Here is a 13,489-nt window from a genome sequence, read left to right as displayed (position 1 = left end):
CACTCTGTGGGGTGTCTCAAAGATGTCCGTGTATGTTTGTATTGTCTGTTTCTCAGGAGATCAAGGTATCTGAGGTTCTTTCATCCTTACAAATGCATGTTATTTATTTTGTTGTTTTGGTCTAAAGATTTTGGAATTTATTATTATAATTAACAATTTCTTTTTTCAGTTGGCTGTTTTTTCTCTTTTTTTATATCAGTTAATCTCTGTTATTTAGTGTCTGTCTGTTGGTATAGTTTTAAAAGCAGAGGAGCATATAAGCGGCCACCAAGAGCACAACAGCACAAGCAGATCTATTTTATAACCTGCAGTTACTGTCAGTCGAGCACCTCGGGGAATAATTAGCTGATAATGAGGCACAAGGTAAAATACTGTGTTCACAGTTGTTAAAACTCTTGATTGTCACTCTTAATTATATAACAGCACAGGCGTTACATGCATGATTTTATCTCTTCTCAGTAGGACAAACTCTCTAATTGGCCCTGAATGTCCTAGAGTATCTGAAACATAACATTGGATTTAAGAGATAATTGGGGGACAACAGAATGCACACAACTGGGGGACAACCGAGAACACAATACTAACTCTGTGGAGCTGCGTAGTTCGTGGAAGTGTAATGCAGCTTATGAACTCAACCGAAGCTTTGAGGACATCTGTTCTACAGCTTAGCTTTGAATGAGCGCCACTCCGTTTTCTCTTTGCAACTCTGGGATAGCTTTCAGATAGAGCTGATCTGTGGAGGATGTGGACCGCTCGGCTGAATGGCCTTGACTTTCCTCTTTACTTTCTTCTCACTTGTGTTGGAGTAACAGTGAGGCTGGGTAGACAAAATAAATGATGTAACTGGCCTTGGATTCAAATGCCCACAAATAATCTGTGTTAGCAGGCGGACTCCCTCCCTCTTACTCAGTCTCTCTCACTTATTCTTTCACATTCTTTATATTTCTCCTTCTGCCTCTTTTAGGATTACCGCAGATACTTGTTTGTGTGGTGATAAGCGCTTCACTATATCCAGGAAGAGCACAGTGCATTGTACCTCTTAAGCCTCTGCATCGGGAGCTCTCTGCTCCTCTCCATAGACTTTCATAGTGAAAGATCAAGAGTAAAGAGAATAGCACCTACTGTGTGTTATTTTTATGCCCCCCATCATATGTCTTAAAGGGGTCATGACATGAGAAATCAAATTTGCCTTGATCATTTGGCATATGGGAGGTCTTTGTACCATTAAAACTTCCTGCAAGTTTCATAGCTAAAACGTCCTCCTCATTAATAACAAGGTATTTATTTAATCAAGCTCCAAAAACTGCTTATGTTGGATCTGAGGTGCAAGGTGACGTCACCAGGGCACAAACATTTGTGTAAACGCTGTCTCCAGAGCAAGACATCGATGAATAGACCATAGGCCCTGCCCACTGGCGTTCACTCGGGAAAGTTAAAGGGAAAGTAAAGGGATAGTTCACCCAAAAATTTAATTCTGTCATTAATTACTCACCCTCAAGTCAAAATATTTTTGATGAATTCCGAGAGCTCTCTGACCCTCCCATAGACAGCAAGGATCCTTACACGATCAAGGCTCAGAAACGTAGTAAGGACATCATTAAAATAATCCATGTGACATCAGGGGTTCAACTGTAATTTTACGGAGCTACGAGAATACTTTTTGTGCGCAAAGAAAACAATAATAACAATTTATTCAACAATTCTTCTCCATTTTGGAGAGTACCCCAGAACGTAATCAGCGTTGTTTACGTTCAGCATCTACTGAACATAAACAACGCTGATTATGTTGATTACGTTCTGGGGTACTCTCCGAAATGGTGGAAGACGGTAACTCAGGGAGAAGAATTTCTGAATAAATTACGTTATTACTGTTTTCTTTGCACACAAAAAATATTCTCGTAATCTGAGGTGCAAGGTGACGTCACCAGGGCACAAACATTTGTGTAAACGCTGTCTCCAGAGCAAGACATCGATGAATAGACCATAGGCCCTGCCCACTGGCGTTCACTCGGGAAAGTTAAAGGGAAAGTAAAGGGATAGTTCACCCAAAAATTTAATTCTGTCATTAATTACTCACCCTCAAGTCAAAATATTTTTGATGAATTCCGAGAGCTCTCTGACCCTCCCATAGACAGCAAGGATCCTTACACGATCAAGGCTCAGAAACGTAGTAAGGACATCATTAAAATAATCCATGTGACATCAGGGGTTCAACTGTAATTTTACGGAGCTACGAGAATACTTTTTGTGCGCAAAGAAAACAATAATAACAATTTATTCAACAATTCTTCTCCATTTTGGAGTACCCCAGAACGTAATCAGCGTTGTTTACGTTCAGCATCTACTGAACATAAACAACGCTGATTATGCTGATTACGTTCTGGGGTACTCTCCGAAATGGTGGAAGACGGTAACTCAGGGAGAAGAATTTCTGAATAAATTACGTTATTACTGTTTTCTTTGCACACAAAAAATATTCTCGTAGCTTCGTAAAATTACGGTGGAACTACTGATGTCACATGGACTATTTTACCGATGTCCTTGCTACGTTTCTGTCCGTTGATACTGGTAATATCGTTGCTGTCTATGCAGGGTCAGAGAGCTCTCAGATTCCAACAAAAATATCTTAATTTGTGTTCCGAAGATGAACATCATTCATTCATTTTTGGGTGAACTAACCCTTTAACGGCCGACACTTGATTACAATGAATGCAAGTGTCACATCGTGTCAAAAGCAAATAGAAATCACTGCTGCTATCTTGTCTACACTGGATAGAGTATAGAGATGTGCATTCGTATAGTATAATATAGAGTATAGAGATGTGCATTCACTTTCTGACACAGTCCACACGATTGAGTCTGTCAATAGGACAAATAGAGTGAAAGAACGTTCGCTTTGACGCATTTAGTTTAAACAACTCGTTGCTGTCTTTTTACAGATATCAGAAGGATCCCAACATAAGGAACAAGTGGATAGTTTATTTTTAATGGTATCCCGGATCCTGTCAGAGGATTGATCACAGCATTTTGTTTTTTTAAAAACGAGGCACAGTGTCATGGAGAATTTACAAAGAAACATTTGTTGAAAGATGAAGCGGTACTAGATCTGACTGCAGCTGCATCACAAACCGTAAGTAAATGATCTAATAATGCTTTGCCTGGAAATAGCCATTTTATTTTTGATCATGTTGATAAAACACTCACATGCAATAGCAAGGGGGTGTTGATACTGTTTCCTATGCAATGACGTTAGCCATTAAGAGATAATTCCAGGAAAACAAAAAAACATTTGTGACCACTTAGACTGCAAAACAACAACAATTTATGCCATTATATTTATTTTAATGCTAATTTTAAAATGTTATATGTTTCTCACTTGACAATAAATGGCTGTAAGAAATTAAGTTACTTCACACATGAAGACATCATTTTAAACACAGTGGCATTGTTTTGTGCAAATCTTTAGAGATCCACAAAATGATGCCATTTATCAGTGGTCTCAATATTGAAGAATCAATTATCAATTCAGTAGAAAAATATCATAAAATATCAATCCTGGTCAAATCGATTACCTCTCTCTAGAAAATTAACACCATAAACACAACTAAAAACTAATAAAATAAATGATTTAAAGCTACAAGCAGTTTTGGAATTTCATGGTGCATTAAGCTGATTTGATTCCTTTTTTACAAGTCTTGCCAAAGGCCTTGACAAAGACAGGGCAAGAACTAAGCAGAAGCATTATAAATGAAAGTAAGCTCTTCTCTGTACTCTTGAGTCATATCTTGGATAGGAACAGATCTGTGGAAACCTTACTGTGAGGGTAGATATCATTAACCTTGTGGATACACAAAACATTCAGACAGTAATAAATTATGACAGACACCCCTGAAGCACATGCTTCTGTGACTGTGAATCTATCAGTATATTCCACATGAATAACTAAGATGCTTTCAGCAAGATCCTGTGGCTACTAAACGGCATAACCGAAACACATAAAGACATGTTAATGGCACCAGGTCTTTTTCAGATGGACAGGTTGAGTCACTTCGTCCAGTCAGCTACTGGACACAACTGTTAAAATTTGTCAGAAGTATTCTATCAAAAAATAATTATAAAACTGATAGTTCCAGTCCTTGATTTTGATTGGTTGAGCCAAGTTCGAAGCTGTTGTAAATTACTTTACAAACATGCACCTTTGTTTACATTTGTGTGTTGCTCGGCAACCACTTTGTTGGAACCACGACCGTTTCTGAGGATCTACATTGTTTGGCGGAAGAATAATGTTTTTATTAATATCATTACACTTTATTTGCTCTGTTTTATTTTGTGAAACCTTACTCTGCTTCGCGTCGTGCCTAACAACGCCCCTTAGCTGTTATAAATTCACTGTAAACCATGGCTTCTTGGGGCTTATTGCTTTAGTAATCTATAAAACGTTTTCGAACATAAAAAAAATTACACACTTCAGCTTTATGGATTTTTTCATTTGTTGTGTAATTTAATTGCGCTGCCTTTTCAATGTAAACATTTCACACACAGTGCAAAATCAATACAAACTAGAAAGTACAGCAGACAGTAGTTTGTATTATATACATAAGTGATACATTTAGTGTGGGATTATTTGCTTTGGGTTGTGATGGGCCAGAACTGGGCTTAGGCTATTTTCAGTGCCAGTCCAGCCCAAGTTAATGGTATAGCAAACACTTTAAAAAGTGTCCAAAGTTTGCACAACATAAGACTTCTCAGGTAGGTGGCTAGGGGCATTTTTTATACTTTTTGGCTTTATTCCCACAAGGCATTATGAAATAAAAGCTTTTAGACTGATGTTTACTTCAGATACCCACTGGCCTTTTATCATTTTTACTCCTGTGTGGAATCAAATTCCCTTTAAGACATGTCGGCAGCCATCTCGTTTGTCAAGATCAATTTCCAATAACCTATGGACTTCATTATAAACCATTCATTTGTTAGGATGATAAAACGTTTTTAAAGTTAATTTTTTTTGTATGCTTCAGTGGTCTAACAGTGCTCAGTCAAAATGATTGAGATGGCCAGTCAAATCAAAACTAAAAAAGGCAGGCTTTACTGTGCACAGAAGCCAAATGTGAGTTCTAGTGTGATTCTACAGTTTTAATGGTGACATGAAGAAATGTTAAAAGATAGACAAAGAAATATCCAGTGATGTAAACTATGCAACTTTCTTCATTTTGAATTTATGTCATTCATGTCATGTATAATTGAATTTGATGTGACGAGAAACATTTTCAACATATGGAAATGGCAAATGGATTACTTTACAATAAATTCTACTTCTTTTACTGTTTTCTATATTTTTCTTTGTTTCATATCCATTAAAATCCTTTAATTAGTTACATTAAGTAACTATCAGTCACAAATAATTATATTAGACTATATAATATATATATATATAAACTATATTAAACATAAAACTTTAGTATATATTGTATTATAACTTCTTCAGCTATAAAACATACAGATACTCCAGAGTAAACAACTATCAAAAAGCTGGCTCTTGTAACTGAGGGATGGGACTTCCATTTAGCAGTGCGATTTCATTTTTTCATGAGTGGTCTATCTCTTCTTCCTTATACCGTCTGTGGTGAAATTCATACCTCTAGTAAAAATTTTACATTAGCATCTCTCATCTGTCAAACAGCTAAGCGAGCAGCATCGGAATGACTCATCAGATTAGTTTAATCAATGACAGCATGTTTGTCCAAAAATCCCATCTAGTGTGACCAGGGAGGAGCTAATTATGGATGAAGCATGTCAGTGTTTCTGAGGAAGCGGGGCTGCAGTCAGCTACATGGTGGATCAACACTAATGGAGGTTTTATGAGTGACAGATAACAGGCAAACACTGATTTATTTGATTCATTCATTTCATTCAATCTTTCTGAAACTCAAAGTCATACAGCCGTGTGAGATGTTCTTCCAGTAGTTCTCAGCTGGTGGGTGTGGACAACAGAAAAAAAAATATATAATAAAATGCAATTAACCGTATAATTAACCATATTTAAGCTAACAAAATAAATATACCAAATATACCATAAAAAAAGAAAAAAACTACACTAAGTAAAAAAAAAAGTTCTAAACACTTTTTCATTTATGTCGACCATAATTTATTTTGTGTCAAAACAGGGAGACAATCAAAAATTATATCTATAAATCAGAACAATTCTGCATAATGTTGGACCTATGCAGCTCATAGTAATATTAATACATTTTAATATTTGATTTTAAGGATATTTCTGCTAATGTTTTTACAAGAATCAATTTTGGTACTTGAAATAAAACTTGATTTCCAATGGAAAATCTGGGTCCTCGAGCAAAAGCAGCTAAGAACCACTGCTCAAAATCTGTCTTAGATGCACGCTTATCATGTGATATCTACAAGATGTCAAACAACACAAGCAGATGAAATCAATTGTGTTGTTGTCCCTTTGCCTCTATGTCTCAGGACAGAGGAAGATCCATTTTGGAGCATTTCATGCCTCAGAGAGCAGCCTTTAAGACACGTCTGTTTGCTATTGAAATCTCCTTTATCTTTAAATAGTGCTTGAGCAATGATGCATTTAGAAGAGCTCGCCTCTCCTACATTGAGTTCTTGTATCTTTTCTTTATTAAACCTTGAGGAGCCCTACTGTGGAAGTTCTTAAAAACCTATCATCCCCTCTGATCTGTCCACCCACTAATCCACTCACGCACCCATTCATCACAGAGTTTCATTAATTATGTTAAATAGCCTAAGTAATTCTGCGTAAGCAGGTGCTTAAAGGGATAGTTCACCCAAAAATGAAAATTTGATGTTTATGCCTGCTCGCCTGAGGTTATGGTTGATTGCTCTTCGGCTGGATATCAACACACCCATTAACGTAAACTACGCCAGAGCGCGTACACACCTCACGCACCGGAAGCAGTGCGCGCGCACAAAGACAGTTGGACGTAGTTCTGAATTAGAGGTAAAAAATTATATAAATACTGTTCGGTTTCTGGCGCAAACCGGTAGTTTCGTGTCTTAGGACATCAATGTGTCGTCACGAGCCGTAGGGTTTAATTTGGATTTGTCTGTGCATGTTTTTTTTACTCTCATAGATTTTGTTACCATTGCCATGCATTATAAGACTGATAGACTCCAACGGTTGGACTTAAAAATCATCAAATGTGTTCTACTGAAGAAACAAAGTCACCTACATCTTGGATGCCCTGGGGGTAAGCAGATAAACATCAAATTTTCATTTTTGGGTGAACTATCCCTTTAAGCTGAAAAAACACATAAGAATTCCAGACCAAATTACCTGAGAGCAATCAAAGTGCTTCTATTCTACCAAATGTTCATAGTGAATAATCTAACAATCTAGCTAGTTTTCAGGAGCCCACTGTTCCTCTGCCAAAAACACACGCTACAAATGAAAAAATGAGGGAAACATTTAACGTTGTTCCATACCTGTCTGGTTTTCTTTATTCTGTAGATCAAAAATAAAGATGTATGTTAGGCATGGTTTTGAGGCTGCTCTTTTCCATACAATAAAAGGCTGTGAAGCCCACGATTTTAAAAAAGCACCATATGACCTCTCGTTTTTCACCTTCCCCCTTCACCATTTTAGGGTGTTTTTCTCTTGTTTTTGGAGTTTGACAGCCCTGGTCACCTTTTGCTTTCATTGTGTGGAAAACATCTACTTTTGTGTTCAATGGATGAAAGAAAATCATACAGGCTTGGAACGACTTGAAGGGAAGTGAATGACGATAGAATTGCCTTTTATTTCTCGACTAATATGATTAAGAGAATTAAAGCTGATTAGGCAATTTCCTCAGGCTGTACAGTAATAATGGGAGGTCTGAGTGTGGGGCATATTTGAGCATGCAGGCATGAATCAAACGAAAGAAACTTGTTCTGCTAAACCACACATGTCACAAGAACACGTCCTTGCCTGACTCCTCAGAGAAGGCATGGAAAGCACGTAGACAAATCAGTTTGTGAAAACAATATTTACAAAATGTAATTACAAGCAAAGGCAGAGATAAGTTAAGACTTTTGAAGTTTCATTGTGACTTTGATTATGTTAGCAATGCGCTAGCTGGCAAACATATGAGATCTTGTCCTTAAAGAAGGTCGAGTAAGTCCTGGGTTTCAAACTATCAGTGAAAAAGGAGAACACAAGAGAAAAGATGATCTCAAAAGCGAGATGGGGGTGACGTGTTTAGCTTGTGGCTGGAAGAAATGAGTGTGTCTTTGTTGGTCTGTGCTAATTATAGCAGGAACCGGCTGGGCTCAGACCTCCTCTCTCTAATAACATTTATCAGCTTCTTGTCACCAAAGACCCATTGTTCTCATCTCTCCTTAAATACTCCCCAAGAACAAACCAAGAACATCTCTGAACCTCTGGGACACGTTCATGCACCTCATACACTGGCTTCCTTAATTCTGAAAACATTATCAGAATACAGAAAAACAACATACGTTCATCTATATAAAATTCAAGAGTATTGATCAACTCTTCGATTTCATGCTCACACATGGAAAAGCATCTCATAATACAGTCTGTCAATGCTAAACCATGTCTTAATGAATACAGGATGTCTGTAGTCTGAACACCAGCTTCATGGCCAATAAATGCACTCAGCTGGCAGGACATACGGTCGACCGGCACATTAGTAATGATTCAGTCACCAAGGCCCACATCCTGTATACATTACTCTTTATGAAAAACCATTGAGGAAACAGAGTGAATCTCAATGATAGCAATGAGACCACTAAGTCATTAAATACTAATCTGCCAGAGAAAGCATAAGCAGTGTCTGTGAAACCGATAGTTAAGGTGCATGCAGATGGAGGGGCTGCTGCTCTGAATCTGACAATGACACCAAAGATTTACTTGCTGCCATTTATAGATCTGGAAAATTACAGGGAGGCAAATATTATTTGCGCTGAGGGGTTGTCAGATCCATAAAAACATCCTCCCTCCCTTTGTAACCTACATTTCAAATGGGATATGATCCGTCCATTGTGGATCACTACGCTGACGACTATAAATCCTTTTTCAATAGCTCTGATCCGAGCATATTATCACACGATTATAATAACAGACGTACCCAAATAGAATTGAGCAGCTGAGCTAAAAGCACCACACAATGGTGTCCGTCAGAAGATTTAATAACAGGGTATAGACAACTATATAGAACAGGAAAAATTCAAAGACAATCAGACGAATTCTAAACCTGGAAGATAGAAGCAGTAACCAATAAAGACATAAAAATCACTGATACCAAGATTATAGATGTTTACACCATCATAAAGTTTTAACCATGGGGAAATGAACAATTGCATTAACATTTCCCTATTACTGTATCACTTACTTCATGGGTTTGAAGAGCGCCTGGCCATAGTTCTGGAATGTCATGATGAGCTTCAGCTGCGTGCCTCCAGATTTCATTGCTACAGAGAGAAAAAGAGTTACGCTGAACTTATCAGGAAAATAACTTGAGCCTTTTTACAATGAACCATTTGAGATAAGACCCATTATGCAAGTAGCAATAACAACGTGAAAATTCAATTTAGAAAATAATTTTTCTTGTCATTGCAGATGGTTCTAGTCTTGCATTTGATTATAAACAGTTAAAAAAACAAAAGACAAGAAGTGTATTTTGGACATAAACATAAACAAATGTCCTTGTAGGGAACCTGATAAGATCTTTAAAAAAAAAAGAAAAAAAAGTGTGTTGCAATGAATTTGCAGGCAATCACAAACAGATGAAGGAAAACAAGGAGACACCGCCTCGAGTCACTTAAGAGGCTTGCTGTGCCATACCAGTTTTTTAAAGATTGCTATCACCGCAGATTAACATGCAACTTTCTTCTAGAGTTCTTAGAAACAGTATATTAATAAGGAATAAATGTACAGTCAACTGGTCAATATAAATCAAAATAAACCCAGACCCCGACGTGAACCGGAGGGGTCTTGGATCATGCTGAATAGGTTTATTTTGTGATAATGACTGAGTTTCTGTACATCATCTCACTTACTAGTAAATAAGTAAATAAAAGGACATTAAATATTGATTTGAGGAATTACTTTTTTATCTTAGAAGACAGAGAGCTCAGGGTTGATGTGAGAGAGATTGGTGGCCAGGGACACTGGTCAAATATACAGTTCAGTGGTCATTATACAAAAACATTCTGACTACAAAATACAGCAATTGTCCAATCAGAATCAAGTATTCAGGAGAGCTATGTAATAAGTTGAGATATTGACCTAGGGGCTTCACATAAATGCAGCCCATCAAGCACAAGTCTACTTGACAATATGCATGCTTGGCAGGAGATACTTTTCCACAGCATGGCGTTTGATTAAGTCTAAATTGCACGCTCTTCTCATTCATTTACCCTGCTGGAATCCACTACCAGTGAATCTCAGTCCAATTTTATTGATCCATCTGCAGCCAGAGTGCAGGAAGAGTCTAGCCATTATCTTGGAGAAACTTCATTCAACGGATCTATATAAATCTGTTAGGAAGAGCAGCACTAAAAGATGATGCTGCACTCAAATCAGGCATCACACTGCATGTAATCCTAAAATCACCTTCCCATTTAACATTTAACTCTATTGTGTAATCTTAAATATTGTCTTACCAACACTGGTAATTCTCTGCGACACCAGATCCTTCAGCATTGCATCTATGAAAATATACAGTTCAGTGGTCATTATACAAAAACATTCTGACTACAAAATACAGCAATTGTCCAATCAGAATCAAGTATTCAGGAGAGCTATGTAATAAGTTGAGATATTGACCTAGGGGCTTCACATAAATGCAGCCCATCAAGCACAAGTCTACTTGACAATATGCATGCTTGGCAGGAGATACTTTTCCACAGCATGGCGTTTGATTAAGTCTAAATTGCACGCTCTTCTCATTCATTTACCCTGCTGGAATCCACTACCAGTGAATCTCAGTCCAATTTTATTGATGCATCTGCAGCCAGAGTGCAGGAAGAGTCTAGCCATTATCTTGGAGAAACTTCATTCAACGGATCTATATAAATCTATTAGGAAGAGCAGCACTAAAAGATGATGCTGCACTCAAATCAGGCATCATACTGCATGCAATCCTAAAATCACCTTCCCATTTAACATTTAACTCTATTGTGTAATCTTAAATATTGTCTTACCAACACTGGTAATTCTCTGCGACACCAGATCCTTCAGCATTGCATCTATGACCGGGTTGTGCCTGGAGTAAAGCTCATACCGGTTGATCCCAATGTGGAAGCGGAGCCAATTTGGGTAGGAGTCTGAGGACATCTCACCCGTAGGAGCATAATCCCCATCTTTACCTTCCCCATTCCTACAGAAAGACAACATGTCCCAAATGCAATGAATGTTGTACTATTTTTCATAAGCCATTCCAGGGATGACTCATATGTTGTTCTGAACCCCATGAGGTGTTGTTATTTACATTCTCAAGAACAAATGCATGATAATAATAATAAAATAATAATTATTAGAAATTTTTATTATTAGCCTAATAATAATAACAAATATTATAATTCATATTATTAAACCTTTATTTTACTTTATCGTTATTGTTATTATTATTATTATTATTATCATGATCATCATTAGGAAATCAATAGTACTTGGGGAAAGCATGATGTAAAATGTGAAGAAAAAGAATTCTCATATGTAGGCATTTATGAGTCTTGTAGGTACTTAATGTGTGAGAGAAAGAAAAAAAAACCTGAGATTCTCAACCTACCACTCTGGGTTCTCTGCAGCTTTGGGGTCAAATCTTATATCAGTGTTGACATTGAATAAAGTGTCTTCGTCAATTAAAGGAGGCAACGGCCTGGTGTATAAAGGATGCTCAAATAGCGCAGAGAGCCTCGAACCCTTGACAGCTGCGTTCTTCAAGGCAGAGTCCAGTGCCGTGTGCCTCTTCTCGTCACCTGTCAACTGCTCAAACCTTTTCAAAGCCTCTGATCTCTCCCCAACGGTGATCTTTTCCAGCGAGTGAGAGGACAGGTTTGAGTTCGGCTCGTTGCTGAAGTCTTGAAGTATTCTGAGCGTGTGTTTATTAGGCCAGCCGGACTCTGATCCCGGCTTGGCTCGATGCTTAGCCCAGTTCTGCGGATCTTCGCTGGGTGTGTGTGAGCACGAGCACGCGCTACTGCTCCGTCTCTCCAGCTTCGGTAACAAGTCTATCATAATGTGCATCGAGCAGGCTATAAGAAACACCATCAAAATCAAGACGCGGAATTTTCTGAAGAGGATCATCTTCTGGGTCTCCTGTTCGAGAAAAGACTTGTTTGGAATGGCAGGGATAAAAGTGAGCAAGCGCACTACATCGCCAACAGTACATAAAACACGGGCTCCCAATTTTATGAGAAGAACACATGGAACGTTTTCGTTTTCATTTGCCAGTTTCAGGGCAGAAAGGATGATTTATTTAGCAAAGCGCTCATCCACGTCCATGCGAAACAATAATCCAGTTATTTACGTGCGCTCGCGATTAAATTCCTCCCGTGCAGTCAGACGCGAGAACAATCTCCGACACAATCACTCATAGTCTATTTTAACATTTAATAGCTGCAGATATTTGCGAGATATAATTAAGTCAAGCCTCGTCAGATAAATGATCCACAAAAGTGCGTATTCGCGATTCCGCGGTCCATCTCAGTGTACGCAGAAAACATCTGTCGCTATACAACGCACGAGATCGCTTTCACAGCTGCACAAGTTCATTCGCTCTTCTTATCCGGTACAAATCGAGGCTGTTCAGTCGTTGAAAGCAATGAGACGCATGGCAGCCCTGGCAGGTTTCGAGAAAGTGTGGCATCGCACCTCCTTCCGTCGACAAATGTGATCTTTGGAGAAAGTTTTAGCGTTTCTTGCTGAACATCCAGCTCATGTGAAGGCGATGCTTGCCCGTTGACAGGCGCCTGAGGAAATACCTCTGTCGGATGTTCAGGGTGGGTGTGTTAAATATCATGATGCTGAAGCCCCTCGCACATAGAGGATTGGCTGAGCTTGAAAACAGCAGGACAGATAGCTCAGGCTCGCTTCTTCCTGTAACGTCAAATTGTGCAAGAAGAGGGCGTCTGAACACACACTGCTACCCATTATTGTCTGAAATGACTTTTTAAGATGTACTTAACACGCACGCCCTAACCGCTCCCTACCACCTATTTTGGTGGAACATTTCTGGAGCAGTTGACAAAGAGTCATACTGCAATATAAGATGAGGTAAAATTATAGCCTATGCTTAAAAAGTGTCAAAGCGTTCCTCTTTGTGTATGTTGTACTAACATAGGTTAAGAAAAAGATCTAAACGGCTAAAAAAAGATCACTCATTGAAGGGATAGTTCACCTAAAAATGAAAATTGTCTTATCATTGTTTACTCTCTGTCAATCCACACCCCATGACTGCTGTGAAACACAAAAGAGAAGGATGACTAATTTGTGAGC

General features: G+C 38.3%; 1 protein-coding gene across 1 annotated transcript in view; it reads right to left on the bottom strand.

Annotated features, from left to right (window-relative positions):
* fam20cb (FAM20C golgi associated secretory pathway kinase b) overlaps positions 1 to 13,101 on the bottom strand; it is a 44,730-nt gene extending 31,629 nt beyond the window's left edge. The window contains exons 1-3 of the mRNA XM_016546137.1: positions 11,781 to 13,101; positions 11,194 to 11,369; positions 9,381 to 9,459 (exon numbers count right to left, since the gene is read on the bottom strand). Of these exons, the coding sequence (XP_016401623.1) occupies positions 9,381 to 9,459; positions 11,194 to 11,369; positions 11,781 to 12,298 (773 nt within the window). The 5' untranslated portion in view covers positions 12,299 to 13,101. The remainder of the gene's footprint in view (positions 1 to 9,380; positions 9,460 to 11,193; positions 11,370 to 11,780) is intronic.
* Between the last annotated feature and the right edge of the window lie 388 nt (positions 13,102 to 13,489).

The sequence above is a fragment of the Sinocyclocheilus rhinocerous genome, unplaced genomic scaffold (assembly GCF_001515625.1).
Source record: "Sinocyclocheilus rhinocerous isolate Xijiao unplaced genomic scaffold, SAMN03320098_v1.1 scaffold820, whole genome shotgun sequence".
In the NCBI taxonomy this organism is placed as follows: Eukaryota; Metazoa; Chordata; class Actinopteri; order Cypriniformes; family Cyprinidae; genus Sinocyclocheilus; species Sinocyclocheilus rhinocerous.
The sequence above is the reverse complement of the archived record's forward strand: the minus strand, read 5'-3'. Positions and strand labels throughout refer to the sequence as shown.